The sequence below is a fragment of the Lacerta agilis genome, chromosome 14 (genome assembly GCF_009819535.1).
Source record: "Lacerta agilis isolate rLacAgi1 chromosome 14, rLacAgi1.pri, whole genome shotgun sequence".
NCBI lineage: Eukaryota > Metazoa > Chordata > Lepidosauria > Squamata > Lacertidae > Lacerta > Lacerta agilis.
The window spans coordinates 28,598,581-28,626,332 of record NC_046325.1 but is presented as its reverse complement, the minus strand read 5'-3'; the positions used below and the strand labels follow the sequence as shown (position 1 = coordinate 28,626,332).

The 27,752-nt window shown below is 46.7% G+C and overlaps 1 protein-coding gene and 1 non-coding gene across 2 annotated transcripts in view; both read right to left on the bottom strand.

The window, feature by feature from the left end:
- HAP1 (huntingtin associated protein 1) overlaps positions 1-26,196 on the bottom strand; it is a 30,748-nt gene extending 4,552 nt beyond the window's left edge. The window contains exons 1-14 of the mRNA XM_033169592.1: positions 25,937-26,196; positions 15,838-15,914; positions 13,793-13,909; positions 12,588-12,688; positions 11,260-11,368; positions 10,758-10,836; positions 9,118-9,248; positions 7,832-7,906; positions 6,437-6,574; positions 5,757-5,827; positions 4,284-4,511; positions 3,824-4,122; positions 2,515-2,733; positions 1,057-1,159 (exon numbers count right to left, since the gene is read on the bottom strand). Coding sequence (XP_033025483.1) covers positions 1,057-1,159; positions 2,515-2,733; positions 3,824-4,122; positions 4,284-4,511; positions 5,757-5,827; positions 6,437-6,574; positions 7,832-7,906; positions 9,118-9,248; positions 10,758-10,836; positions 11,260-11,368; positions 12,588-12,688; positions 13,793-13,909; positions 15,838-15,914; positions 25,937-26,075 — 1,886 coding nt within the window. The 5' untranslated portion in view covers positions 26,076-26,196. The remainder of the gene's footprint in view (positions 1-1,056; positions 1,160-2,514; positions 2,734-3,823; positions 4,123-4,283; positions 4,512-5,756; positions 5,828-6,436; positions 6,575-7,831; positions 7,907-9,117; positions 9,249-10,757; positions 10,837-11,259; positions 11,369-12,587; positions 12,689-13,792; positions 13,910-15,837; positions 15,915-25,936) is intronic.
- TRNAK-CUU lies at positions 14,327-14,403 on the bottom strand. Its single transcript has one exon. It is a non-coding gene; the product is annotated as a tRNA-Lys (tRNA).
- Positions 26,197-27,752: the final 1,556 nt, after the last annotated feature.

Here is a 27,752-nt window from a genome sequence, read left to right as displayed (position 1 = left end):
GCCGCTTTTCTTTCTTTCTGTTATTCTCGTACTGCTCAAAATTGCCAGTAGCCACCCTGAATTCTCGGGGCAGGGAATGAATCCTGCTGCAAGTTTTCTTATCATTAAAAGAGCACATAAGGATTCCCTTCAGGTGGGGAGGGTCAGCTCATTCAACCTCTGATTCCTCTCAACCCTGGGCAGGAAACTTCCCATTCTCCTTCATAAAAACAACACAGCTGGCTGAGAGACAAGGGGAAGGCTGCTGCAGCAGCTGCAGATTGACCTAAGGAAATATTTTTATCAGACACATCAAGACTTGACATTGGTTCAAGGCAAGGCTCCACATCACCTGGGAGGAGCCCACTCTGACTTCTTAAGCCATCGTGATGTTCAAGGACTTATGGCTTAATGTGGATCAGAGCAACAACAAGAAACGGTTTCAAACCCCAGCTGCTCTTAAGATGCCACAGCTTGGGCTCCAGGAAATGTGGAGCAAGTGTGCCTCTGACCATGTGCCAAGTGCCTCTCCTTCTGCACATCAACGCCCCCTCCCCAGTGCCTTATATTAAAGGGCAGGACCCTGAAGGTCTTGCAGGTGAACTTTCCAGACAGGTTTGAGCCGCAGGACCTCTATTTCCTGAGAATGAGCCACATGACCACTTTTGGGTGCCTGTATTTTCCTAGATAAAGGCCTTGGTCCTCCTCTGCAGGCATCAGCAGATGGGCCTTGAGATCCCTTGTCCTCAAGCCAGCATTGCTCAAGAAGGAGAGTGAACGTGTGAGGGAGGTTTCCTTGCCCAGCTCTCCCCAGGTAGGATAGAGAGAAAAGAGGCAGGGAAGAGGTTTTCTTACTTCGGAGCCCACCCCATCCATGCGCCAAGGGCTGCAGGAGATGCCCATACCGGGATCAGCAGTGCCTAGGATCCAAAATGGTGGGGAGGGAGGTTGCAGGTTAAAAATGGCAGACAAGACACACACACACACGGGGAAATCCTCCTTATGGCGATGACGGAGGAGCAGAAGCAAAAGGATGGTGGAAAGCTGGCGGAAGGGAGGACCACAGAGGATGCTTACCTGTGTGTCACCATGGTGACCTCGTTGCTAGGGTGCGAGATGCAACAGGTGGTGATGGTGAAAGTAGGCGGGGTCTGGGGCAGATTGTTAACGGAGTGAAATACTGAAACGGACAGGAAAACGGAGGGTTAATGAGCGGGGCAGGGTGGTGTTGGTGGGGCGTGGAGACAGACAGAGACAAATGGCAGGTCATCGAAGGGGGAGGTATGGAGGAAGACGTTTTTCGTAAATGCCGACAGGGATGAAGCCATCTCCCTCTGCCCGCCTGCCCCCAACCCCTTCATGTTGTTTGAGGTGATCTTCAGGAAATGCTTTTCCTGAGGGAAAGGACACCCCTCACCATCAACTTGTGGACTGTGTGGGCTGTATTCAACTAAAGTTTTGCTCAGGACAGACCCCCCCCCCTCAAATAAATGGTCCTCATATCTCCATTTTAATGGAGTGGGACATAAGCTGAATAAAAACCCAAAGGTCTAGATGCTTTTGCGGAGGTCAGGTCTTAGCAATGGCTGTTTGCCCCATGTTTATGCTAGTTATTGTGAAGTATTAAAAAAAATATGAAAGGAAATTGCAAGTACACTGGGTTTTTTGACAATGTAAGGAGGGTATTTTCCCCACCCTTCCTGGATTTTCGTCTTCTCTCCCCCCACCATCTGTGCCCCCAAATACTATTTTGCTCCCACCTTCAAATTAGAAAGGGCAACTGCAGGAGTTAAAAATCCATGGCTTGCGAGTGAGGTCAGTGGTTAAGGATAAATCAAACCATCAGCTTTGAAGCCTCAGGAATCATGTTAAAACACACAAACTTGAGGTGGTGGAACTTATTCTTCATACGTGTTTTTAAAAACTGAGGGAGTCGTGAAGAGTGAAACGAGACTGCCAAACTACCACCTTGGTATACCTCACAGAAAAAACCCCCACGTGTGTTTTGTTTGTAGTATCCCTGCTCCCAATGTGGGAAATGGGATTGACCAGCAGAACTGGGGGGGTCACTGGAACAGCAGCCCCCCAGTTTGCCATCCCCTAGCAGTTCAGGGCAAGAAGCAAACAAACACAACAGCTGCCAGTTTGCTACAGGTGTCAGCAAGAGGGAAGAGATACTGGGGGCAAGACAGAGCACCTCAACGGTTTGTTCACAAAATGGCTGCCAGTGGACTTCAAGTGTGACTTGGGGACAGAGCGCCATCTTCTCAAGATGACTGAGGGGGCCTGACACGACATCCTGATATTGTGAGGAGCCGGGAGGTGGAGCCAAAGACCCTCTGAACATTGAGGGGGGCTCAATGCCCCCCTCAAAAAAAGGACCTTGTGAGGGCCAAAAGTGCCTCAGCCCCTAGGAGCTGGCGCATGTGCTCAGATGTGGTTATCACACCACGGGGATGACAGAAAACTTGCCCGGGACACTCTCCAATCTTTCCTACTGGCACACAACGTTTAGAAGTGAACCAAATGACTCACCACTAGGCCTCTCCTTGGCCTTGGCAGGTGTCGAGGTAGCAAGGGCCGGGAAGGAGCCTGCATCCACATCGTCTTCTTCCAGGTCATTCAGGTTGTAGACCTCCTCCAGGTCTGTGTCAAGCTGCCGGAAATCTTTGGTGAGCACACCTGGCCGAGGGTCCAGGATCCCCGCCAGGTGAGGCCGGGCTAGCTGCTGCCAGTGGTGGAGGGTCATGGAGCCTAAAGAGAGACCGGGAGGGAGAGGGACGTAGGCAAGAATCCAAGTGATGCCAAGTAACTTACGTTTAAAGTCAACTGGCCAAGGTTAGCAAAGCAAGATTATTGCAACAGGACTGGCCCAGCTCCTTGGTGTTAAGTTTTGCGCCCCATATCTTTAGAGCCAGAGAATAGCCAGAAACACAGACCTGACTAATTGCCAGTTGAACTGAGACTTTTGATGCTGAGGGTACAGGTCTCCCCACAACCCCAATCCATCCCATTAAAACTGGAAATACGTTTGCATTCAGAAGCCGCATAAACAGGGATTTTCCTCAGGCAGATCCCAGAGCAATGGAAAGGCACACCCTCCTTGCAACCCTGTTTTCACTTCCCCCCATTTGCCAGGGCAAGGGATCGTGGGGGTCAGAGGCACCACCTTCTTAATAGGATTGAGGGGGCTCATGTGCGACACTCTGCGATGGCATAACATCATGCAGACAACGTTGCACAATGCCGTAAGGAACCGGGGGCCGAGCCAAACAACCCTTAAATATTGAGGGGCTCAGCCCCTTTTTAAAAAAAACATTTTTTGGGGGGTGGACTGCCTCAGCCCCCAAGCGTTGGCGCACCAGGTGGGGGTTCTTTAACTAGATTTCACTTTTCTCCCCCCACTTTTCATTTAAACAGTGATGGCCAAACTTGGCCCTCCAGCTGTTTTGGGACTACAATTCCCATCATCCCTAACCACTGGTCCTGTTAGATAGGGATGATGGGAGTTGTAGTCCAAAAACAGCTGGAGGGCCAAGTTTGGCCATCACTGATTTAAGATGTTTCAGCTTATGTTGAGAACTGCTTTAAGAGATCTGTTTAACCCTAAGTGGTATGTCAAGTGTAAAAAATAATAATGAATGAATGAATACTGCCAAATGACTTTTTAAAAACCATCACATGCTTCCAGTCCCTATGCACTTGCAAGCTAATTCAACAGATGGGACGCATCGGAATAAATTCAGCAAAACAGCCCAAAGTGTGCTCACAGATCACCCACCCGCTCCAAGGGGAGCACTCCGCCCCCCCGCCCCCCAGTTCTTGACCGCCGTCTCCCACTGACCTTCCAGAGGCTTGATGATTTGAAGCTTATCGGGGAAACAAGAGAAGGAGCCCAGAGAGAAGCCGGAACCACCAGAGCTGCCCGAATAGTTGGTGCCAGTGGACGTGATGCTTTCGTTGGGCGTGAGGAACCCGCTGGAGTCCTCGGCATCCCTCGCCAGCCGCCTCAGCTTGCTTTCCCTCTCCATCTCAAAGAACGAGCGCTCGGTGCTGTGGCTCTCCTGGCGGGCCGACAAGCACCGGACGGCAGCTTCCAAGTCGTGCCGGCCGGGTGTGCCCGGCGTGCCAGCCTCGCGCCGGCTAAACGAAACCAAAGAACAGGGGGTGGAATTAGCCACGCCGATCACCGCCACCACCAAGGCCTGTGGCGTTGTACAGGAGACAGGTCTCCGCCCCGAGGAAACAACCACCAGAAACTAGGTTGTGGCAAGGTGCCTGTGCCGTGTCTCGGCAGGACTCACCACGCTTCGTCCGGCCCTTCAGAAGCATGGCCATCCTGCCCCTCCAGGCCTCCGGCAATGGGGCTGTCTGAACCGTAGAAGCTGGTGCGTGGGGTGTTCAGGCGGCTGCAGCCCAGCGAGGAAAATTTGGGAGAGCACACAGGGAAGCTCAGGGGAGACTCTGCCCGCGATCTGGCTTTCGCCACCTGGTTCACAGCCTTCACCGTCTCAAAGACCCGGCGGACGCCCCTGAGATCAACAGACAAGGAGGAGACAGGGTCAGTAGTGGGAAACAAAAGGGAGGTCATGGCAGGGCAGGACTCTGGTAATATGGCACCCTGAGCAAGGACAAAATTAGCATGCCTCACCCTCCCATATTTCTTATTTTTCACAATAATTGCTTTTTTAAATGGATCTTCCCATTGTACTAATATAGGCCAGGAATCCCCAAGTGTGGGTCTCTAGCTGTTTTTTGAACTACAACTCCCATCATCCCTGACCGCTGGTCCTGCTAGCTAGGGATGATGGGAGTCGTAGTCCAAAAGCAGCTGGAGACCCAAGCTTGGGAAATCCTGATGTTGTTGTTATTTTGTGCCCCCTCAGCTCAGCGCCCTGTGCGGGGGAAACCATCTGCAGCACCCTAAATTTTGCACTGGTCCCTCCTCCTCTGGTCCCCAAGAGTTACCTTTTCTAACCCTAGCTCTGCCCTCAACCCAATTTTTAAAACCAGGGATGGGGAAACCGGCAGCTGTCCCCAGCCTCCATCATTCCTGGCCACTGATCCTGCTGACGGGGGCTGATGGGAAATGGAGTCCAAGGACAGCAGGAGAACCACACAGGTTCTCCCCTGCCATCATTCTGTATATAATTTTTTTTATTAAATTTTCCGTTTTACAATTTAAAGTACTCATTTTTACATCCTTAAAGTATCATTGACTTCCCTTCTTCTCTTTCCACGGTTCATTTTACATATCATAAATCCCTGCATATTTTAGAGAAACTATACCATTCAGCATTCCATTATTGCATCCATCAGAACTTACTTAAACTGTTGAATTTATTATCTTAATGCTGCCAACGTTTTCAGGTGTACACAATTTCCCCCATATATTCAATAAACGTTTTCCAATCTTCTCTAAACGTATGTTCTTCTTGTTCTCTTATTCTACATGTTAAGTCTGCAAGCTGAGCATATTCTGTCAGCTTAAGTTGCCATTCTTCTTTAGTTGGGACCTTGCTCGTTTTCCATTTTGGGGGCTAACAAAACACAGGCCGCTCTCCCCACCCCCACCCCCACCATTCTGAATTTCACCTCCTGATCCAAAGGCTCCTTCTTCTTCCCGTTTGGCCTCAGGGGTTGTGCTGCATTCACGACGCCATCCTCTGAGAGTTTCTTGCTCTTGCCACTCATTTTATGGGTCTATCTTGCACACACAAGCGTGCGCGCACGCACACACACACACACACCAGGTATCTTGTGCCCTTCCCACTTACTTGCACTCTGCGGAACCAGAGCTGTCCACGCTCTTTCTCATGGTGCCCTTGATCTCTGCAGCCAGGGAATCCTGTAATTCAAAAAGTCACAGTGGGCAGGTGGTTCTTCACTAGTAAAAGACGTCCAGGGAATTCCCGGAATCATTTTCTTTTTCTTCTACTCCACTTGCGCTTCCCCAGGAGGTGGGAACAGAGAGCAGGGCAGAGCTGGGCTGGGTTAAACCCTCACCCATAACCATAGGGGGGTGGTTTCCTGTGCCAGCGTGCAAACCAGACAGGAATGTCAGACTGGGGGACGGGGGAGGAAGGAAGACATGCTGGAGCCGCTTAGTGGTCGGACTGTGCATGCTCGGAGACACTGTTAGTACGGTTCATGGAACAGAACAAATCCCCATAATTCAGTCAAATGAAATCCCGAGGCATGCCCTCTTTATCCCACTTTCCCCTCCTCCCTCGCTGAGGACTAGGAGCTTGAAGTGCACCTGAAGGAAGCAACCTGGCTGCTCTTCCCAATAAGGAGACATTCTCTTCGTCTCCTCCTAAAATAACCACCTTCTGCCACCCCCACTGCTCTGCCTCCTATCAAGAGTACTCTCTTTTACAAACCAATTTCTGTTTCCCAGGTATCTCCTCCTTTACGCAGGACCCAGCCCCCCCACCCCAAGACACGCTGCACTTACCAGGGGCAAAAAAGTGGGGGAGCTGTGACGGTGGATGGTGCTGTTGGGGAGGCTGCGGTTCCGGAGGTTTTTCATCTCCTCCTGGGCTTCGTGCAACATTGCCCCACACTCCACGTATTTCTCCTGCAGGTCCCGGAGCTGATAGTGAAAGAGGAGAGGGATCCCATCTTAATCAGGCCAAGCCACAACGAGAGGAGAAACTAGGGGCTTCCTGTGCAGCTTGTTTTACTCTAGAATTGATTTGCAGTGCGTAACTCTGCTGCAATTAATACACCAGTTACATGTTCAGGTTTAATTAAAACATGTGACGGAACTTGCTTTGTACCTTGCAGCTGTGATATCAGTCAACAGTGATGATCTCCTGAGCTTTTTACCCCCCCCTTTTTTGCATTACAGTAGGTATTTATTGGCATTAAAACTTGTTCAACAGTCATGCCCTTCCGTCAGAGAACCCCTGGGAATTGTATGGGAGTGGGGATTGCCAAAGCAGGCTGCCACAAAACGGATACAGGGCCCTGTAGGACCAGGCCAAAGGCCCAGCTAGTCCAACAACATCCCATTCTCACAATGGCTGACCAGATACTTAGGGGAAGGTGGCAAGCTGTACACGAGTGCGATGGCGGTCTGCCCCACCTGTGGCTGCCTGCAACTGGTGTGCAGAAGCGCACTTCCTCCAACAGAAGCTGAGCAGTGGCTCAGCCGGTAGAGCGTGAGACTCTTAATCTCAGGGTCATGGTTTCGAGCCCCATGTTGAGCAAAAGGATTCCTGCATTGCAGGGGGTTGGACTAGATCTAGAAGACCCTCGTGGTCTCTCCCAACTCTACAATTCTATCTCTGCCCTGTACTGTACACGAAAGAAAATCCCCTGTGTTGCAAAACAGAGCACTCTGAATAACAACAAGCAACACATCAGCTTAGTACACTTTTCAGTGATAGCTGATCCTTGGCCATTTGATATACCTTTGGGGACTATTAATTTGCTGATGAAGATTTATCATTGAAACAGTTCGTTATCCTGGAAGAACTGTACTGTCTGCTGCTGTGCTCGGAGCATCCTATTGCGACGTTTGGAGCACCCATCATCCCACGTCTGTAGGATATTGACTGTGGAAAAGCATTCTGCCTCCATTTCAGTGATCTTTGACGGTGACTTACCACTCCTACCATTCCATTACATTTATTTGATTCCTGTTAGTTTGTGACTCCATGCACATATTATATGTCTTCTGTTTATGAATCTTGAAATGGTATAGTGTTATAAAAATATTGTCAGTATATTATTAGCTTGTTGTTGTTCAGATTCCTCTCTGTACTGGACAGATGTAACCGGCCACCACCCACCACCACCACCACCCCTGCTGCTGTCCCCCACCCCCATCTCCAAGGATACAAACCTCTGTTCGTAGCTGCTGCTGAACTTCCTTGGCAGCAGTGAGATGCTGCTGCAGCTCCTCCACTTCTGAACCATACTGGAGGAAGAAAGGTAAGAGTTATTGCCACCAGGAACATCCACAATGCCCTTGGGGTTTTGTTTTTTTAAAAAAAATTATTTGATTTTACAATTATAAGAATATGGCAATACAATCATACACATCCATATTTAAAGATTCCCCCGAATCTCTGGACTTCCCACCTTCCCCTCCATGGGTCCTATTGTCAACCCTTTCAACTGCATATTATTTAGTGGTCCATATTTAGTAACACTCCATCGTCTCCATAGTACAGACATACCTCAAAAGTCCAACGGAATCTGTTCCGGAAGTCTGTTCGACTTCCGAAACGTTCGGAAAGCAAGGTGCGGCTTCCGATCCGTTTCCAATTGCGCAGGCACACCAGAAGCCCCGTCGGAAGTTCAGCTTCCAAAAAAATGTTCAAAAACCGGAACACTCACTTCCGGTTTTCGATAGTTCAGGAGCTGGAACATTCGGCTCCCAAGGTGTTCAGGAACCAAGGCACGACTGTATTTGCTACATTACAAGTGTTATTGCAATCCTGCTAATGCTTTCATCTGCTTACAGTGGTCTCCAAGATAAATTATAATCCCCCCACTCTTTGTTAAAGTTTTGGTATTCTTGCACTCTTTATAAAGACTTGAGGAATGTGATTATCACCCCTCTTTTATAGTCTATTCCGGGTGGCCCAACCACTGCCGCAGTGTCCTTTCTCTTGGCAGATCAAGATGAGCAGGTGACGACAGCAAAGGTTGCAAGGTTTTTAGCTGGGGCAATCAGAATAAGATCCACTATTTGACTATTGATTCAAAACCCTAAAATGTATTTTATATAATTGGCCTTTAATTTCTATTCTTTGTCTGTTGTATTGTTGTTTTATTGCCATGGCCGATGGCTGACGCAAATAAAGATTCATTCATTCGGTCTTCTTGGTTCCCGAGCTCCCCGGTCACTTTTGCCATTTCAGCATAATCCAAGAGTTTAAATGGTTTTTATTTATTATTATTATTAAAGGGAATGCTGAACACATTGACACATCCACTGCAACACAGGGCTGCTCATCTTGACTTCCTAGATATGCTAGGAATGTTCCCTTGTATCACACACACACACACACACACACCTCCCAGAGGCACCCTTGACTTCACATAGGAGCAGCCTTGTTTCTGGGTGGGCAGCCCACTCTGGGTGCCCATTCTGGCCCCAACTGCCCCTTCATTTATGCTTACCGTGCGGCACTTCTGCTGCAGCTCCACAATCTGCGCCAGCAGCTGACTGATCTCCTCCTGCTGCCGTGCCGTGTCCTCCGTCTTGCGGGCCAGCTCCTCAGAGAGCAGGACCACTTCCCGACTAGCATCCGCTGTAGGAAGAGAGACCCAGGATCATTACAACTTGAGAGATACCAGCAGCATCCAACGCACCCGGACGCAGCTTCCAATATGCCCACAGTAGGATCCAGCAGACCAGAAAGCGGGGCAAAGCTTTCTGCCACCCCACCCCACCCCTCCGCCCCCGCACATGTTTTCTGTCCCACAAGGGTGCAGCTCTGAGGTCCTTCTGGCGGTTCCCTCACTGCAAGAAGTGAGGTTACAGGGAACCAGGCAGAGGGACTTCTCGGTAGTGGCACCCTCCCTATGGAACACCCTCCCATCAGATGTCAAGGAAACAAACAACTATCTGACTTTTAGAAGACATCTGTTTTGGGAAGTTTTTTTAATGTTTGGTGTTTTATTGTGTTTTTAATATTCTGCTGGGACCTACCCAGAGTGGCTGGGAAAACCCAGCCAGATGGGTGGTGTATAAATAAAATAATAATAATAATAATAATAATAATAATAATAATAATAATAATAATAATATTCCCCAACTTCCTTAAGCATCCCTGAGCGTCAGGGACGTCTGTAATTCCCCCTTTCTTCCTAATGTCTCAACAACCAAAACTCATTTGTAAAAATGTTACATGGAAAAAATACGAGAGAGACATTGCACACACCTTTGTAAATCAAGAAAATATTTTATAAAGAATACTTTTTTAAAAAAAGGCACCTTATGACATATATAACGTATACCTCAAGTATTTTTTTAAATATGATGGTACTAGAGGGGGAACATGTATGAATTGTCTCCTTCCACAGGAGGTGGTTGGGATCAGAACCTCACTTTTGGAGATTGTACGTGCTTTGTGGTGCAGCAGTTAAGACTGGGACCTGGGAGACCAGGGTTCAAATCCCGCCTTCGGCCATGAATAAAAGCTTGCAGGGCGTGACCCTGAGACAGTCCCTGCCTGACAGCCTTGCCTACCTCACAGGGTTGTCGTGGGGATTCAGTGAAGAGGGGGGGAGTTGTGTGTGTCACCTTGAGCTCCTTTGAGAAAAGGTGGGGCATAAATGCATGAATGTGATTTAATGGAAACTCTTGCTGTGTGCTCCTATGTGTATCTACTCAGAAGCAGGACCTCTGAGCTCAAGGGGACTTACTCCCAGGTAAGTGTGTACAGCAGGGATGGTGAACCTTTTGTTTGTTTGTTTACACCAAGAGCCATGCTCCCTCTTTGCCAACCCTCCAAGGGCTACATTCTAGAAGAGGGCAGGGCAACACACATGTGTACATATGTGCCCCCCCCCAAACACCTCCTCTCTCTCACATACAGACAAATAATAGAGGACTGTTTTAAACTTAATTCCAGAGCGGAGGCAGGTCAGAGCGGATACAGAGGATTGGGTTATTCTTTGCCTCCTCACCCCACCAGAACACGCCCCCCCAACCCAAATATCATCCCTCCAGTCCTGGAATTATGCCTGAAAGCAACCTTCTATTGGTATTAATAGGGCTTTAATTTCAAGCTCCCTGCACAAAACTAAAAACCTACAAAATTGCTCCACACAGTCGATCATCAGCTTCTGCTCCTGTTCCTCATATTGAGAGGTTTCCGTGGCAATGCTTGTGACCTGGGTTCAAAGAGACAAGACATATATAATATTAAGGGGTTACCTTTATGTTACACCAAGACGTTGTGAAAACGTAGCAGCACTCTGGGAGATAAGGCACCTAAAACCTTCTAAGACAGTGGTTCCCGAGCTCCCCCCCCCCCCGCACCATCAACCACTTCAAAATGGCCGGCGGTCTTCGCAGACCACTTAATGATTTTCCTGCCTGTTGTAGCAATCGCGATACACCCTGTGCTAGACGCTGCATGATTTTTGCGTTCCAATTTGGATTCTAGGATTTCAGCTCGGTAATACAACTGAGCGAAAGCATCTGAGCATGTGCCGAGTGCCTTTCCTTGATCACCAGACAATGAGATAGAGAAGACAAATCAGATACACATCACATACACCTGCAGCCCAGCCCGGCACAGCTCAGAACCTCACCTCTGTCCGCAGTTTCTGGTTCTCCTCCTCCAGCCCTTTGAGCTTCTGCTGTAGGGTGTCATACTGAAAACACTGCTGCAAAGAGAGGGCAGATTCATTCCTCCGCAACCTGTGGGGAGAGGGGTGGAGAGATGTAGTCATGAGACAGAGCAGAGGGGAGGGTAGACAGCAGTGGCCTGAGACGGCTCCTGGAATTAATGTTCCGTTTCTAGAAGCAGAGGTACTGCAGGGCTCAATCTCGCCCAGGAGCCAGGCCTTCTGACTTGGAGGGTCTTCCGTTGGCCTACTCTCAGCTCGGATCTGGCCTGGATACAATCATGGAGTGGTGAAAGAGGTATTCTGCAGATGTTTGGAGTACCTGGAGCCACCATTACATGTCTTTAGGCACCAGGCAAAAACATTCCTCTTTACCCAGGCCTTTAGCCATTAAATCATCTATGGCCTGTTAAAGCTTGGGGGAGTGGGCGTTTGTTGTTGTTGTTGTGCTGTCTCTTATTGTGCTTTTTATTATTGGTGCTTTGTAATGTGATTTTATTGTTGCACTGAGTTACACTGCCAAGAGTCATAACATGCACACTGCCCTGGGATCTTTTGATAAAGGGCAGTATAATAAACAAGCAAACAACAAACACAACAACAACAATAGCAATAGCAATTGCAACAACAACACAGGAGTTGAGGTGAGTGGCAATGTAGCTAGAAGAGTTGTTGTTGGGCGAGGAACACTCAAGTTCAAGTTCAACCATGAGAACTGTAGTCCTGTATTTACTGGAGTCTAATGTGCCATCGAATCTCATGCGCGCCTCCATTTTCAGAACCTTCAAACCAAAAAAAAGTATTTGCTGGCGAATGTAAATGTGCCATCAGATCTAAAGCACACCTTAGTTTTCGCAAAGTAATTTGGCCCAAAAAGGTGAGCCTTAGATTCGAGTAAATACGGTATTTCTTCCTCCCCCCTCGCCCGCAACTCTTACACCACCTGGTGGTTAAATGAAGAACAACAGCTCCGTGTTACAAACAGATGGCTCTTCCTTCTTTTAATTTTGCATTTAATGCAGTTGGAGAAAAGCACAGGGGAGATGCTAGCCATTTTTCAGATCTGCTGGCTGAAAAGCGGGGCATGAACAGTGTACACTGCAGAATTTCTGAAGACTCTAGGTGGGGTTTCTTTCTCCTCGTCCCACATTGGATTCGTCTTACTACATGGGGAGGATGGGCAGTCAGCTCTGACCGCCGGAGGGACTCGCCAGGAGGATGGCAGCAGAAATTACACGTTTGTTTGACTTGTGCAGAAGGTATCCCCTTCCACCCCAACTTGAGATACTCACGGAGTGGAGGTGGCAGAGGTCGGCTCGCTCTCCTCTGTGCTGTTGGTGTACAGGTGCAGAAGGTCGTCCCGCATGGATATCTCATGGCGAAGCTGAGCAATCTTGAAGTGGGGAGGGGGAGAGAGAAGAGGCACAGTGGGTTCCATGAAATGAAAAAGCAGAAGTTAAGCCTTCTAATCTGAAAGCCCTGCTACTCCTTAACTTCAGGTCCTATAGTAGTTCAGAGGTGGGGGACCTTTTTAGGCCCAAAAGGTTGCAATCCCTTGTGGACAACTTTCCAGGGACTGCACACCAGCGGTGTCAAAGGCAAAATTGAGCACAGCAACAAATCAGAGGGGACTAAAAGGGTCATCTGTTCAACCCCGTTTAATGCATGAATCTTTTGCCCAGCTTGGGACTCGAACCCACAACCTTGAGATTAAGAGGCCCATGTTCTACTGACTGAGCTATACATCCTGTCTTCATTGAGAATACATTCCAGCCTTGCAAAGTCAGAAGTTTTAATACACAGACACCCACCTCTTCATCCAGGCAGGCAAGAGGCCTTATTACAGTTCAAGGACACATTCCAGCCAAGCCAAAGCACTCAAGGAGGGTGCAAAGTAGAGTTGGTGAGGGGCGTGCCCTTAGGTTGAGTCCTAAGGGCTGGATAGAGAGGCATGGAGCTCACCTTTGGCCTCTACACCCGAGGTTCCTCACCCCTGCTGTAAGTTACAGCATTGTAACCAATGCTAGTTCTACTCAACAGCAGACCCACCAACGTGGCCAGCTTAGCTCCATTAATTTCAGTGGTCCTATTCTGAATAAACTTCAGCTGGATGCAGCTCACAGACCGGCGTTTCTCAAACTTGGGTCTCCAGCTGTTGTTGGACTACAACTCCCATCATCCTTAGCTGGCAGGACCAGTGGCCAGGGTTCATGGGAGTTGTAGTCCAACAACCGCTGGGGACCCAAGCTTGATAAACACTGTCCTATACCCTATGCACCCAACAGAAAAGTATTCCCTGCACGCATCCTTCCTGCATTTACTGCCATACACACAACCAGTTCACTTTTTCTCCCAGCCCTCAGATTATCTCTCCACTTTCTATCCACCTCGAGTGGGGTAGGGTGGGGGGCAAACAAACTCCCTGCCTTTCATGTACGCGTACGTAGCGTTAGCTTCCTCCCTGGTCAGCAACGGGCACCAGAAGGGGCTTCCTCACCTCTTCCTTTGCCAATTCAATCTGTTCTTCCAAGAGTTCATTGCGTTCCGATAGGCTCCGGTTCTGCTTCAGCAGCGATTGTCCAATGCGGGCGGCTAGCTCCAGGTCATGCTCCTTCTGTGGGGATGGAAGCACAGGAGCAGTTATAACAGAGCAGGCTTCTCACCTCCTCCTCCTCCTCCTCCTCCTCCTTTCCCTGCTCCATGCTGCCTGCCGAAATCTGATTCTGAAACATCCACTTTTCAAGAGCTCCTTCATTCCTTTCTTGCCCATGCCACTCCAAACCAAGATCTTTCAGGAGGGACTTTTCCTGACTGTTGAATAGCCAGCTGGCTTTATCCATCTCTCGGGGAGTGCCATCACTTCTATTAGTGGGGTAGGAGAGCTGAACATAATGCAAATATATTTCACCGCCGGCAGCCAGCGTGCCCCTTGGGTTTCAGATAGTACATGGGTAGACTGAGCTGCAGAATCGTAGCATTAGAAGGGAGCAGTAGGGTCATGTAGCCCAAGCCCCTGCAATGCAGGAATATTTTGCCCAATGTGGGGTTTGAACCCACGACCCTGAGATTAAGAGTCTCATGCTCTACCGACTGAGCTATGTCAGAGCACTAAGCATCGTAGATTAAAATGTACATCAGAAGGCTTAGTTCGGGCAGAACTGAGGATACGCCTCCAGAGTTAATGCTGAATACATTACTTCTGGTAAATGAGCCAACATTAGCAGCTAGAGGAACGTGAAAATATGTGTCCTGGGCTTTTTAGACTCGTCTACCCATGTGGTATCTGAAACTAAAGAGGCACATTGATCGCCAGATGTGACTTTTTTCTTTCTTTCTTTCTTTCTATATATATTTTGTTGGTTTTCCATTTTTAACATTACTATAACATCTTATTTCCTTTTACAAATTTTTGGCTCTATTGAGCCACTCAACCTCCCTCCATCCCATCGTCTGGTTTTTGTATACCTACATCATATTTCCACACATTTATACCATCTCAATTCTACCTTTTTCCTTAATATTATTTTAGTCTTTAAGCACATGTAGAAGCTTCCTTCTATTAAATGTTGTGAGGTTTATCTCAATCCTGCTAGTGTCTTTATATGTTTACAACGATTGTCTATATATTGAATAAATTTACTCCACTCTCTCTGGAACACCTGGTCACTCTGGTTTCGGATTTTCCCCATCAGCTTTGCCAATTTTGCATAGTCCATCATCTTCGTCTGCCATTCTTCAACCGTCAGTAATTCTTGCTGTTTCCACTTTGGGGCTAATAAAGTTCTAGTTGCCGTAGTGGCATACATAAACAATTTCGACTTTTGGGTATTTCCTCTCCTATCATACCCAACAGAAATGCTTCAGGGTTTTTTTTTGGGAAGGTATACCTAAACGTGTTTTGTTTTTTTAAAACTCTATAAATATTTTCCCAAAATAGTTTAACTTTATCGCATGTCCACCACATATGGCAAAAATCCCCTTCTTTAGCATTACATTTCCAACAATTCTTATTTCTCATTCTATACATTTTAGCTAATTTAGCTGGAGTTAACTACCATCTATATAGGGACAAGGGTGGCGCTGTGGTCTAAACCACTGAGCCTAGGGCTTGCCAATCAGAAGGTTGGCGGTTCAAATCCCTGCGACGGGGTGAGATCCCATTGCTCTGTCCCAGCTCCTGCCCACCTAGCAGTTCGAAAGCACGTCAAAATGCAAGTAGATAAATAGGTACTGCTCTGGTGGGAAGGTAAATGGTGTTTCTGTGCGTTGCTCTGGTTTGCCACATGACCTGGAAGCTGTACGCCGGCTCCCTTGGCCAATAAAGCGAGATGAGCGCCGCAACCCCAGAGTCGTCCGCAACTGGACCTAACGGTCAGGGGTCCCATTACCTTTACCTAAATACCATCTATACATCATTTTCTATACATTTTTACTACACATCTATACATTTTTTTCTTTCAGCTCTCCTACACCACTATATGACATGAACAGTACTTGGCACAGTGTTTGAGTTTCAAATAGTCAGTAGCAAAGGAAGGTTACCTCTTCCAGCAGGCTGGTGACAGCATCTATATCATGGTAGGTCTTGGTGATCCTGCTAACCCGCTCAGAACAGAGCACTGTGGGAAAACAGAGGGGGGAGTTAGTTAACATCTGTACATCAGTAATCCTGTTAAGGCAGAAACAACTTAGGGCAATGTACCTTGTGCTACAAAAAGTCACGATCAAAGAGCAAAATCCTAAACAAAGCAAATCTGAATTCTGTGATTCGTATGAATTATGCACATTAAACGTATTTCACATGCATCCTCTTAAGTTTGCAAAAGTTAGGGCCCCTCAAGATGGCCTGATTGTTCAACATGCAGCCTGGTTTTGGTGCATAGCTTATGGAGAGGTCAGACCATATCCAGCCTTTACTGAGCATCCGTACGGGGCAGTTACACGATGATGAACATTCATCCTGCATTTGTCCCAATTTGCTTATGGCGCATTTGTGTGTCTTTCAGTCAGTCGTTCACACACACACACACACACACCATCAGCATTTTCATGCAGCAAATACTCCGGTCATTTTTTTTTTAAGTGGGTTTGCTGCACTAGGGCAACAGAATCCTTCAAATTCCACTTCAAATGTGCAAACCTGAAGTTTGGGAATGCGGTTATATCCCTCCTGCAAAAAAGTGAATTGAGGCACCTTTAATTCATTCTCTAGCCTGAAGCTGCTTTATACCAAATCAGGCCATTGTTCCAGCGAGCTCTGCACTGTGGACACTGGCTGGCAGCACCTCTCCGAGATATTAAGCAAAGGGGTTGGTCTCTCCTAGCCCTACCCAGAGATGCCAGGGACTAAACCTGAGATTTCTGCATGCAAAGCAGTGGCTCAGCTGCTGAGCTATCTATCCCCTTCAGCATGGGTAGGCAAACGAAGGCCCGTGGGCCGGATCTGGCCCAATCGCCTTCTAATTCCGGCCCATGCACAGTCCGGGAATCAGCGTGTTTTTACATGAGTAGAATGTGTCCTTTTATTTAAAATGTATCTCTGGGTTATTTGTGGGGCATAGGATTTTGTTTATCCCCCCCCCCAAAAAAATATAGTCCCACCACATGGTCTGAGGGACAGTGGCTGAAAAAGGTTGCTGACCCCTGCCCTTCACCATATGAAAGTCTACTGAACACACACACACACACACACAAATGATCTTTTTTAAAAAACAAAAAAACAAAACAACCTTTGCTTACAGAGCAACTGGGCATACTGTACTGCATACCAGAGTGCCAGTGAGACCCCAAGACATTTCCCATCTTTATTTGCCCAGGCTTGTTTAAGTTTTGATATCTACCCAAGCTGTTGTGGCCAACAGATTTCATGTAGGGCTGTGGGCCCAATCCACATCTAATGCACCGGGCCCAGAAAATCCTGTTATTGCTAATCAGAGCAAGCCCTGACACAAGGGTGCCAACTTGAATAAAATATTTTGGGGGGGGGCAGGTAAGCCCTGCCACATATAATCCTTCACATGATGCGGCACACCCACCCACACCCATTTGAATGGCAATGCCCATCAACTTTAGGGTGGTTCGGCCCCCTCTAATATTTTATTGCGGGGGGGGGGGCAAAGTCCCCTCAGCCCCTAGGAGTTGGCTCCTATGCCCTGACGACAAAAACCAGAGTTTGAGGTTCCCTCCACCCCAAGTCCGAAATTCAGCCCAAATCTGCATTCCCACTTACAAAGAAGCAGATGCAAATATACCGGTAATGCAAATTAGTGCGATGACACAAGTTTTTTAAGAACCTTGCACCTGTTCAGCAGGCACCTCCCATACTATTCAAAGCATATGTTTTCAGCCATTATGGACAGACTTATAACTAAATCAAGAAAGTGGAGGTTTGCAGAATGCTGAATTCTGTTTTTAATAATAGTCATCATCATCATCATCAGTAGTTTTTCGGTGCTGGCACAGAACACACCCAGCCATGAGATAACAGAAGGAGGGAACACTCCCCAAAGCTCAACACAAATTTATTGTGAAAACAACAGAGTCAAGCAATCTGCTAGCATTATGCTAGTATTGTGCCAGCTGCATTGGCTGTCTCATTTGTTTCAACTTAGAGGGCTGATTTTGTCCTTTGAATTATCTAACAACAACAATAACAGCACACACACCCTCCCCCCCAAAAAAACACATTACCACCTCTTTAGCCAAGATCATGCATCTCAAAAAAAGGGCTCGTGACCGTAAAACTTGCACTATAGGAAACCGGTTTTCTGCAAGGAGTAACAGTCACAGACACTCCCACTTTCTCTGTTTGCTTAAAACCACTCAGTGAACCCTCAAGACTACTGGAATTTGAACCCAGGTTTTCCAGATCCTAGGCTTTCTCCAGGTAACAATTTCCTTTTTCATTCCCCCACATCTGTAACACAACAATGTCAGCTACTACACAGGTCAGAAGACTCGCTCCATTTATAAACTGCTCTCTTCCCACTTTCCAACCCACAGTTAACAATATTCACATACAACGCAAGAAATGCTTCAAAGGTGTTTTTATAATGCAGTGTGTGAAAATGCTCCACCCTAGCCTAACGGCCAAGTAGATGCTATAAATTGCATTTACTAAATTTGGTTCCTGGCAGGAACAAGCAATGCCCCGTCCCAAAGCAGAAGCGTGTTGTTGTTAAGTGAAATGCATGTTGTCTCAAGCTGGAAAAGAGAAGAAATGGGAAAACACAGCCAGGCCAAGATGGAATTGAAGGAGACATTTCCAGTGCTCAAACAAGCTACTCTACGGAGTCAATCTTGCCCTATTTAGCCTCTCTCCAAGGGCAGTGTCAGTTCCAATCAGATTTGCATCACTTCCCCACACACACCTTTTGCCCAAGGCTCCTCAACTGAGGTTGGCTTCATGGTCTTTTCTTTGCAAGGGAAAATCTGACATCTCCAAATACAGGAGATTGAAGGAAGTGACCTCTCTCCTCTCTTAAGGCCAGTAACTGTGCAGCAGAGTCACTGAAAGGGACCGACAACAGGATGTCAATTACAAAACCGTTATCTATAAGTGTGGCGTCTTATGGATGTACAGGGTGGGTTTGATTTAAATCAAATCGATTTAAATCACAATTTAAATCACTAGTCAGTAAGACTTGATTTAAATATTGTTTTTTACAGAAAGACTCGTTCTTGCTGGTATAATCTTAATATTTACAACCAGATGAAGGTTTCATTTTTGGAATAATAAATTTTCAGAGTAATTTTACAGTTATAAAAAAAAATTGCTGATTTGGTTATACTATTAGAAATACATTGGCAGATAATTATTAAATTATTGTGAGGTTTAATAAGTTAACTGTTTATATTTGGACAACTTTTCTGCTGTACTTTACTGGAATGAGAAAAATAACCATTTCCTTAATAACAATTTAAACAATTTATTTAACTAAAACAATAACTATAGCATATGTATCCATGTTTGTTTACTGATGAGTTTTGGCACACATGAAAAACTTAAAACAAATCCTTATTTCCTGATGAATAGCCTTTGCACTATAATGTAACTTAAATAGAAAACTATCTTTAGAAAGATTTTTTCTCCCAAAGCATTTTATTTTAAAAATCTAATTTAAATTTTAAAAAAATCCAATGTAAATTTTAAAAAAATCTTTAAAAAAAACACAAAAAACCCGCATTGATTTTTATCTACTCTGTGAGCGTATGTTAATGGGGGACAGGAATAATTCAACATACGTTTCTCAGAAGAAAATGAAAAGAGTATGTTTCCACAATGGCCTCTGTTGGACTGAAGTGCCTTTATGATGAATACTTCATCCAATGTGATTCAACCTGTTCTCCAAAATTTTCAGCACAATAGAAAGCTGATTTTGTTTCTGAAAGGCACTCAAGCTCATGCGTGAAGTAGGTAGTTAGGGAACTCTGGAGAAACCTTCTCCACAATGGCAGAGAACTTCCATTATTCTTGGATGTCAGCCATGTTGGATGAAGCTGATGAGGGAACCGCAGCTTGAGGGCCTAGATCTAGGCTGTATTAGGAAGCTGCCTTATGCATAGTTAAACCACTGATCCATCCACCTCGATATTGTCTATATCAAGTATAGTTGTTGTCCTGCAGAAGTTGGTCTCCTGACTCCCAGTATGGGCAACGGCTAGGGATTATGGCAGCTGAAGTCCAACCACATCTGGAGGAAAACACATTGGCTACCTCCGGTCTATCCTGACTGACAGGAGTGATACCCTGCCCTGCCTGGAAATGCCAAGGTTCAACCTGGGACCTTATTCAGGCAAACCATGTGACCCACCTCAGAGATACGACCCATCCCACTACGAAATCAGTTGTAAACGGTCGCCTCTAAATTTCCACTTTGTTCAAGAACAATCTGGTGTAGGTGGGGGGAACGAATATTTCACATTCCACCGGATAAAATCGAGATCTAAGAAATGCTTCAAAGGTGCAACCGTTCAACAGGGACAACAGAGGAGTTATGCACTGTGCTAACAGTCTGAAATAAAGGGAGCAGAGAAATGTCCAAGCAACGGGACGCCAGAGATCCAGAACACTCTGAAGGTTTCACTCAGAGCCACGATCCCAAATAAGTCCTCCTGCTCACCTCGGCTTCTCGCCCTTACGCTGTTGGGTTCAAGCAACTGTAGATCATTGCCCTTCAGAGCTAAGCCTATCTGTTCCCAGCCACAGCCATCAGAGACGACATCAAATCCCATTATGCACTTCTCGGGTGAGGCTGTTATGCAATGGAGTCGGGCCACAGTCAAAGCGGTTATGATCCCTGTCCCACCCCCCACCCCCCAGCCAGGCAGGACGTCCAGTCCTTCCCTGCCCAGCTGCCATTAAAACAAGCAAGCCAGCTAACCCCGCCTCCTTTCTTGCGTGCGTGCCTAGTGGCATGTCTGCACAGTGGGGAGACGCCATGATGGTCCTGCAGTCGGCATGCCCGCCTGCCTGCCCAGCCCCCTTCGTGCCATACGGGGACCCCCTCCCCTTTGGCACCTCATCATCCAAGTGAGCCATAATTGGAAATAATTGGAGCATGAATTCCAGCAGAGCAGGGATAAACAAGCCAGCTGCGCAGGCGACCGAGGTGCTTGTTCACCTAGCTATTCCCGTGCATTGCCAGCGTGGACTTGCTGTTCTACCATCCCCTTCACTTCTGTACCACAAACATAGGAAAGAAGTCAGTGCCCAAGATTTTAAGGATTCAGACATTCCAGTCTTCCGGGTCTAGCGTTACAAAATATGCTCCCTTTGTAAACACATCAGGCAGCCTCCTGTTCTAAGCCGTAACATCCAAGTAAGCAGTTTTGACCTACCTTGCAGGGGTGCGGTGAGGATTACTTAAGTGCAAGGCATGTGAAGCGCTGTTGCTAGTGGGATTTCCAAAACTGAAGTCTTTAGGGGCATGTTACTAATATGCTTCCCTTTGCCCATTCCTTTTTTATGCCCTCCATCGGAAAGACTGGTCTACACATTATAGCTACCGCATTGAGAGCACCCTTCCATTATTTACTCTAAACATTGTTACACACACACACACCAGCTTTCAGACATGTCTGCTCCCGGCAAATTTGCTTTTACAAGTTGCTCCCTTTCTGCTGTGGTTGGTGCACAGGGGAGATAAGAGTGACCTGATGAACAAGGACCAGGGTACTGGCAATACTCGTGATCCATAGATCATGACTCAGTCTGCAAGAGGATGGGGGAATGTTCAATCCCTGGCATCTCCAAGTATCAGTGCTAGAAACTCAGATATGTAAGCTAGGCACCAAATGGCACCTTAAACCTAGGTTACGGTCGCCACAATGGAACGCCCAGGTGCCATTTTCCCTCCTCGCTGGATGAATATTGATAATATTGCTCATTTCCTTTCTATACTTCTTTTCATTTTAAGGAGCAAATCTCAAAGTGGTTTACAACACATTAATACATTAAATAAAACAACCCAGAATATAACTATTTCAAGCTTGAGGGAAATGTTTCAGGTCCTCTAGGTGGCAGTTTTGCTTTCTCCAGTCGACAACCTGGCATCCAGATATTTTCATGTGGTCACATTTGGACCCATGGCAATTGCAAAATGCACCTAGCAAATTTTGAAAACTGTCCAAGCCTGAAAAAAGGGCATGTTTAAGTGAATAATGAATAACATTGATATATTTTTAAGCACTTCATCAAGGCTTTTAAACAGGTGAAATCCTTGCAGCCACAGTGGAATATGGCTTCCAATGGGTCCACAGAGCTCAGATCAACCAGTTCAGATCTTGCCTCCAGGCTAAATCCTCCACACACACACAACACCCACATACATCACACCAAATAATCTATATAGTACACAGCACAAGATAACATAACACCATACATTTCAAGCAAGCCAAGACACTTTCAATAGGTTTAGGAATGGCAAGCTGAAAGAAAAATCTGTAGCCCCAAACCCAGAGTCAGTGTGCTGGAAGGAAAATGACTCCCTCACCCCACATAAAGCAGAATTAGAATTCTTAAGCATCAAGCAAAACACAGCCACTAGGTCTCTCCAAAAGGAAATCAATTTCTGTTTCAGCATTATTTTAGTTTATTTACAAAACTTCCTTCCCTCCCTTCACTGTCAAATGATCTCAGGGCAGGGCACAGCAATAAAACCGACATTTTCTATATATATAAAAATAAATCAATAATCACTAAAACAGAAACATTGTCCTCCTGTCTCTCATTGTAACGGTCCTCAAATACCTTGGAGAGAAAATACCCCTCAATACTTCAGAAGGAAGATAAATGATCAGTATTCATTTTATCTTTATTGAGCTTTCGGATTAAGGCCTTTATTTAGGCCTTAATCCAGGAGCTTAATAGTGATAAATGAAACAATGGGAAGCTACCATGAGGTAAACTTTAAAATAGGATGCGGGCAGAAGGCATCCTTGATCCCTTTCGCAGCCAGACAGTCAACCCAAATCTCGGTCCACGAAGTGGGTCCACTCAAGACACAAAAGCCCCAAGGAAAAGGAGGAAACAAGTAGCTGGGAACAGAATGGTTTGGATGTTGGTTTAAGTATTTGTGGATATTCCAGTTCCTACATAGGTATGAGCGTATTGGCTGATCTCATGAACACTGTCCCCAATGATGTTTTAGAAAATAATAACAACAGTGCAGTGTAGTCTGAGAGAAAGAGAGAATATGCCAAGGCAGTTTATGCCATCAAATTAGCAGAGAACGATGGTGCATTAGAGTGAATGAGAGCCTGCCCCGCCCACCTGAGTTTGCTCTCAGGCTCAGCCAGCCCCTACCTGACTGCCATCTTACTTACAACCAAGCAGGGAGTGGTGGCATTAGCTCTGGCGCCCCCTACTGTTGGTCTCCCTGCCTCCCACCTTACCAGTCCCCATTGGCACCAGCTCCACCTTCTCCCTGTCTTCTGCTCTACCTGTCCCCAAAGGCCACCAGCCAGCACCAATTGAACGAAAGAAGCCAGCTATTAAAACCTAACAATGATGCTAAACTACTGGAGGTGCAAGGGGCCTTGGTCACACCAAGGCTGATATACTACAATAACTAGCAAACAATGCAGCACATTCAGACAAATTACCCAAGACTTCGACTAGTGAGTTTCCTTATCTTATTTGCAAGGCTGGTCTACCTTATCCTGCCCAGGGACGACCACACGATTGGTAGGACACCTGCTTTTTGCAGGGCATTCCTATGAATCATCGAGTGGACATTCCTACCCCCCACCCCCAAGGTCATTAAAAAAACCCATGGAAAAAATAATATAACAAGCAAGTTCAACGGTTCGATCATAACCCAACCATGGCGCTGCATGTGGGAACGAGCCATTGTATTTCAAACTTCAAAAGCGGTGCTGCACCATCACCTGGAATTCCTTCAACCACAAGATAATTTATTTTCCTACAAGGCAGTCATAAGAGCAGGTGCAGGAAATCTAATGGTGAGTCATCAAGAGAGGCATATGTGAATTCAGCTCTATTGAACTCCCAGCATCCGACTGCATACATGGCAATTTTGTATATGAACACAGCAACAAAAAAAGAGTATGTATTCAACAATGAGAGGAACCTGCAGTCTGTCCTCAGTTCTCTTGGCAAGTGATCCTACATAATACATTTTTCTCCCGAAGCCAGGTCTTATTCCTATACAAACATGTATGAAAGAACATATGAGGCCCAGAGATTGTGCAGATCCTCAGACGCCTCATTTATTTTTTAACAGAAAACACAGCGCCTCCCTTTTCCAAGTCTGCTGTCCTTGATTGCCCTGCATTTAGAAGACCAACGTTCTTCCACAGGAAGTGTTGATAAAATCTCTTTATTTCCAAAACTTCTCTCTCTATAGATCAGGGAACTCTCTGCCCACCTCAAGCATTTCATTGTTTTTCACACAAGAGAGCCCACCCAGCCCCTCAAAATCACCATGCTTAATTGCATTTAAACAAGGGCCTAATTCTAATAGGAACTCTTCTTTGTCATTTTAATATAGAGGCAACTCTGAGGGGAAGAAAGCATCAGCACTCCCCAAAAGAGGCTTGAGATCAGCTATTCTCCTCCTCCCTCACTCCAAAAAACACTTCCAGAGCTCATTAAACTATCAGGCATTGCCCCATTCCTCCCTATGATCTGCCAGTAAACAGTAATGAATTGCCACACACCCATATAATTATTGTTTAACTGTCTGCATGCGATCTTAAACTCCAAATATCTGAAGAAGTGTGCATGCACACGAAAGCTCATACCAAGAACAAACTTAGTTGGCTACTGGAAGGATTTTTTGTTGTTGTTGTTCCAAATATCATGAAGTTTCACTTCCAGCTTTGCTTAGGTGGGTGGAGAAAAGAAGTGGGTTATTAAGATGGAAAAATCTGCAAAGGTCATTTAATCTAATTCACCTGTTGAAAGGCAGGACAGACGATCTACCTACAATGGTGATCCCAGACTCTAGATTTCTCTCTACTCCCAACTGAGGAAGATGTCAGTGTAGCGGTTAAGAGTGTCCAACCAGTACCTGGGGTACCAGAGTTCGAATCCTGACTCAGCCACTTGGGTGACCTTGGGCCAGGCCCTGTTTCTCTACACAATCTCCCTCACAGGATGGTTGCGAGGCTAAAAACAGAGAGGGGGGAAGAGCCACGTGCCCCACCTTGCGCTCCTTGCAGGAAAAGTGGGGTAGAAGTGCAATGCTAAAGACTCAGAGGAGTAAAGTGAGAGTCAGTCGGGACTCTTGGGTTCTTTTCTCAGCAAGATCCAACAAGGTGGTTAAAACAATCAAGCTGGGAGCCAGCTTTGTCCCTTAAAACTGGCTGTGCTCCCAGGGGCCTTTCAAGAGCATCCCCAAAAAGCAGAAACAAAACCAGGAAGGCTATTTCAGCCGTGACAACGAAGTGGTGGAGAAAGCACACACCTGCAAGTGTGTGTCAGGTGGATGCTGAAGCCACAGGGGCAGAGCCTGGGTGGGGTTGGGAATGCCATCTCTACAGAAAGCGGAGGACAACAGTCACACTTCCTTGATAACCTTCTGGAGGAAAAGAGAGTTACAGGCAGTAACTGCCAGCTTCTCCCAGACACACACCTGCCCAGCATCTATTGCAGTCAGGTATAGCAGGGTCCAGACACTGCAGCCTCTCTCGGTGGCTGGGATTTGCTGGCCTGCTTTTTAAAGGTTTATCACTGTTTTTAGTTTTCCTTTTGCTTTGGTTTCATCTCGCTTTTAATTTTTGCATTGCATTGTATTGTAAGTCACTTTACATTTTGTAAAGGGAGGGGGGGAAGCGATGCATAAGTCCAGTAAGTAAAATATTAACAGGCAAGCCTTCCAACAACTCTGTTCCATCTCAGCACATAGGTGGATAAAGATTTTTTTTTTAAAAAAAAAAAACACACCAGAAAGAAACCCATCATCTATCCCTACCATATAGCACCTTGGTCCAGGGACAATGCTTTGCAATCTCCCCACCACCAACAAGTCAGGTCGCCTGCTCACAAACATCTTCAGGAGCTCAAAGGAGACTGAAGGTCAGAGACAGCAACATCAATCTGCGAGCCCAAGCCTCACACCCGCGCTGCCCTCTCTTCCCAACCCTACCTCCCATTTATCCCCCCCCCCCTTCTTACCCTCCTCCAGCTCCTGGGATATCAAGTCCGTGTTATCAGGCAGCTCCGTGTTCCCGTTGACTTCGTCGTAAGAGGCAGGGCTGGTCCAGAATTCCATCCCCTGCGAGACCAGCAATTTCCCGACCTCCGTGGGCAACATGAATCTAACAGGAGGACACGCGCCTCTTCCCTTCTTCCCAGCAAGAGGCCAAATAGTCGTGCAAAGCAAGCAAAGGGGCTTCAAACGCGTGTAGAAGCGGAGCAAATGCAGTCCACGCTCCCCTCCTGCGCTGTTTTGCAATGCAGCCTCCGCTTGCCCCTACCCACCCCTATTTATAGAGTCTGCTGTCCACCTGCTTGGGAAGAGTCCACTGTGGCCTCAACAAATAGGGGGGGGTCTGCAGGAGGGAGGGGCGGAAATAGACCATTAGCACAGCTCAGAGCATCTCGTCAAAAGAGCTGCGGCAAAGCACAGAGGGCGCAGCTTGCTAGCTAGGGAATGGGCGGGGGAGGAGGGGAGAAGCAGCTCGCCTCCCCCTGTTGCTACGCAGCAGAATGGTCTATCCCACTCCCAGCTCCATCTTTATGCAGTATTTTTTTCTGAATGGGAGGGTGTGGGGTTGGTGTGGTTTCAGCTATTTCACCACAGGCACACTTTTTCTCTCTCAGGATCAATTCACCCAAAATAACCACCACCTCCTGATTGTGTACAGTAGCATAGATCAGTCGGAATCTTTGCCCCATGCATAACAATGCATAGGGGAGGGGAAGGATAGATAGACAGATAGCCATATTTAATTGTCTTGGTGTTACATATGAGCAAAGGATGCTGGAAAGTGTGTAAGGACTTATGTAAGCATGTTTACACACATAAGGTATTGGAAGTCTGCCTTTACTTGAAATTGTCACGGACTAGAGATCTGGTAATAGTTTCCAGGCTCTGAGCCCTTCCTGCGCTTGTATGTTGAGGAATCTTTTAATGGAATCCTGATCAGCAGCAGCACCTGCTAATGCATGTAGTCTGGGCTGTTGTTAAAGGCATAGGAGCTGGAGAAAACAAAACAAAACAAAGTTGGTGACCCTAACTTTGGTGTGAATGCATGGTGTGGTACTTAGCAACAGTACAGCATACTGGCAGCGCCTTGAGAAGGATTTCAATCTGCATTAGAGGGACATGGGTAGTTTCTAAAAAGAGAGCAATCAGATTTCCATAGGCACTTTGTGGGGAGTGAAATAATCCAGTGTGGCATGACTGGGACTGCCCTGTGATATATTTTAGGTAACTAAAATACATTTTGTTTATATTTTATTTACAGGAGACTGAAGCTGATCCCAGTGGGATCAGGTTAAGCATTTGATAAGTGGTTAAACTGGGGTCGCTAGGAAGAGCGTGTTCATGTCAAGCTGGTGTGCTTGTTGCTGCAACTTCACTGCAGCCCACTGTGCAAACCCTGGGCAGACTCTCACCAAGGATCTATCTGCCTTTGGAGTTAGCTAGGAATTATTTAAGCGCCCCCGCCTTTTTATATAAAAGTAATCCATCATGATCAGTTTCCCCCCCACCCTTGGGGAAGTGCTAGAACTGCTGCTATCACTTTATATGGTTCTGTTGGCTCAATACCAGCCCCCTATGTCCAGGTCACCTACATATTGCATAGCGTAGGGTTCTGGCAGCTGCAGAGCTTCCATCAGACGTGGCGTTTCAGGCAGCGTGAAAAGGTTTCGAGGGAGTCCTGAATAATTTACGTAGGGGCTTTAATAATGGAAGACATTTTTGCCGGAAGGAGGAGGAGGAAGGGAGCTCTTGCCAAGGATTGTGGAGAATGGCAGGGCAGCA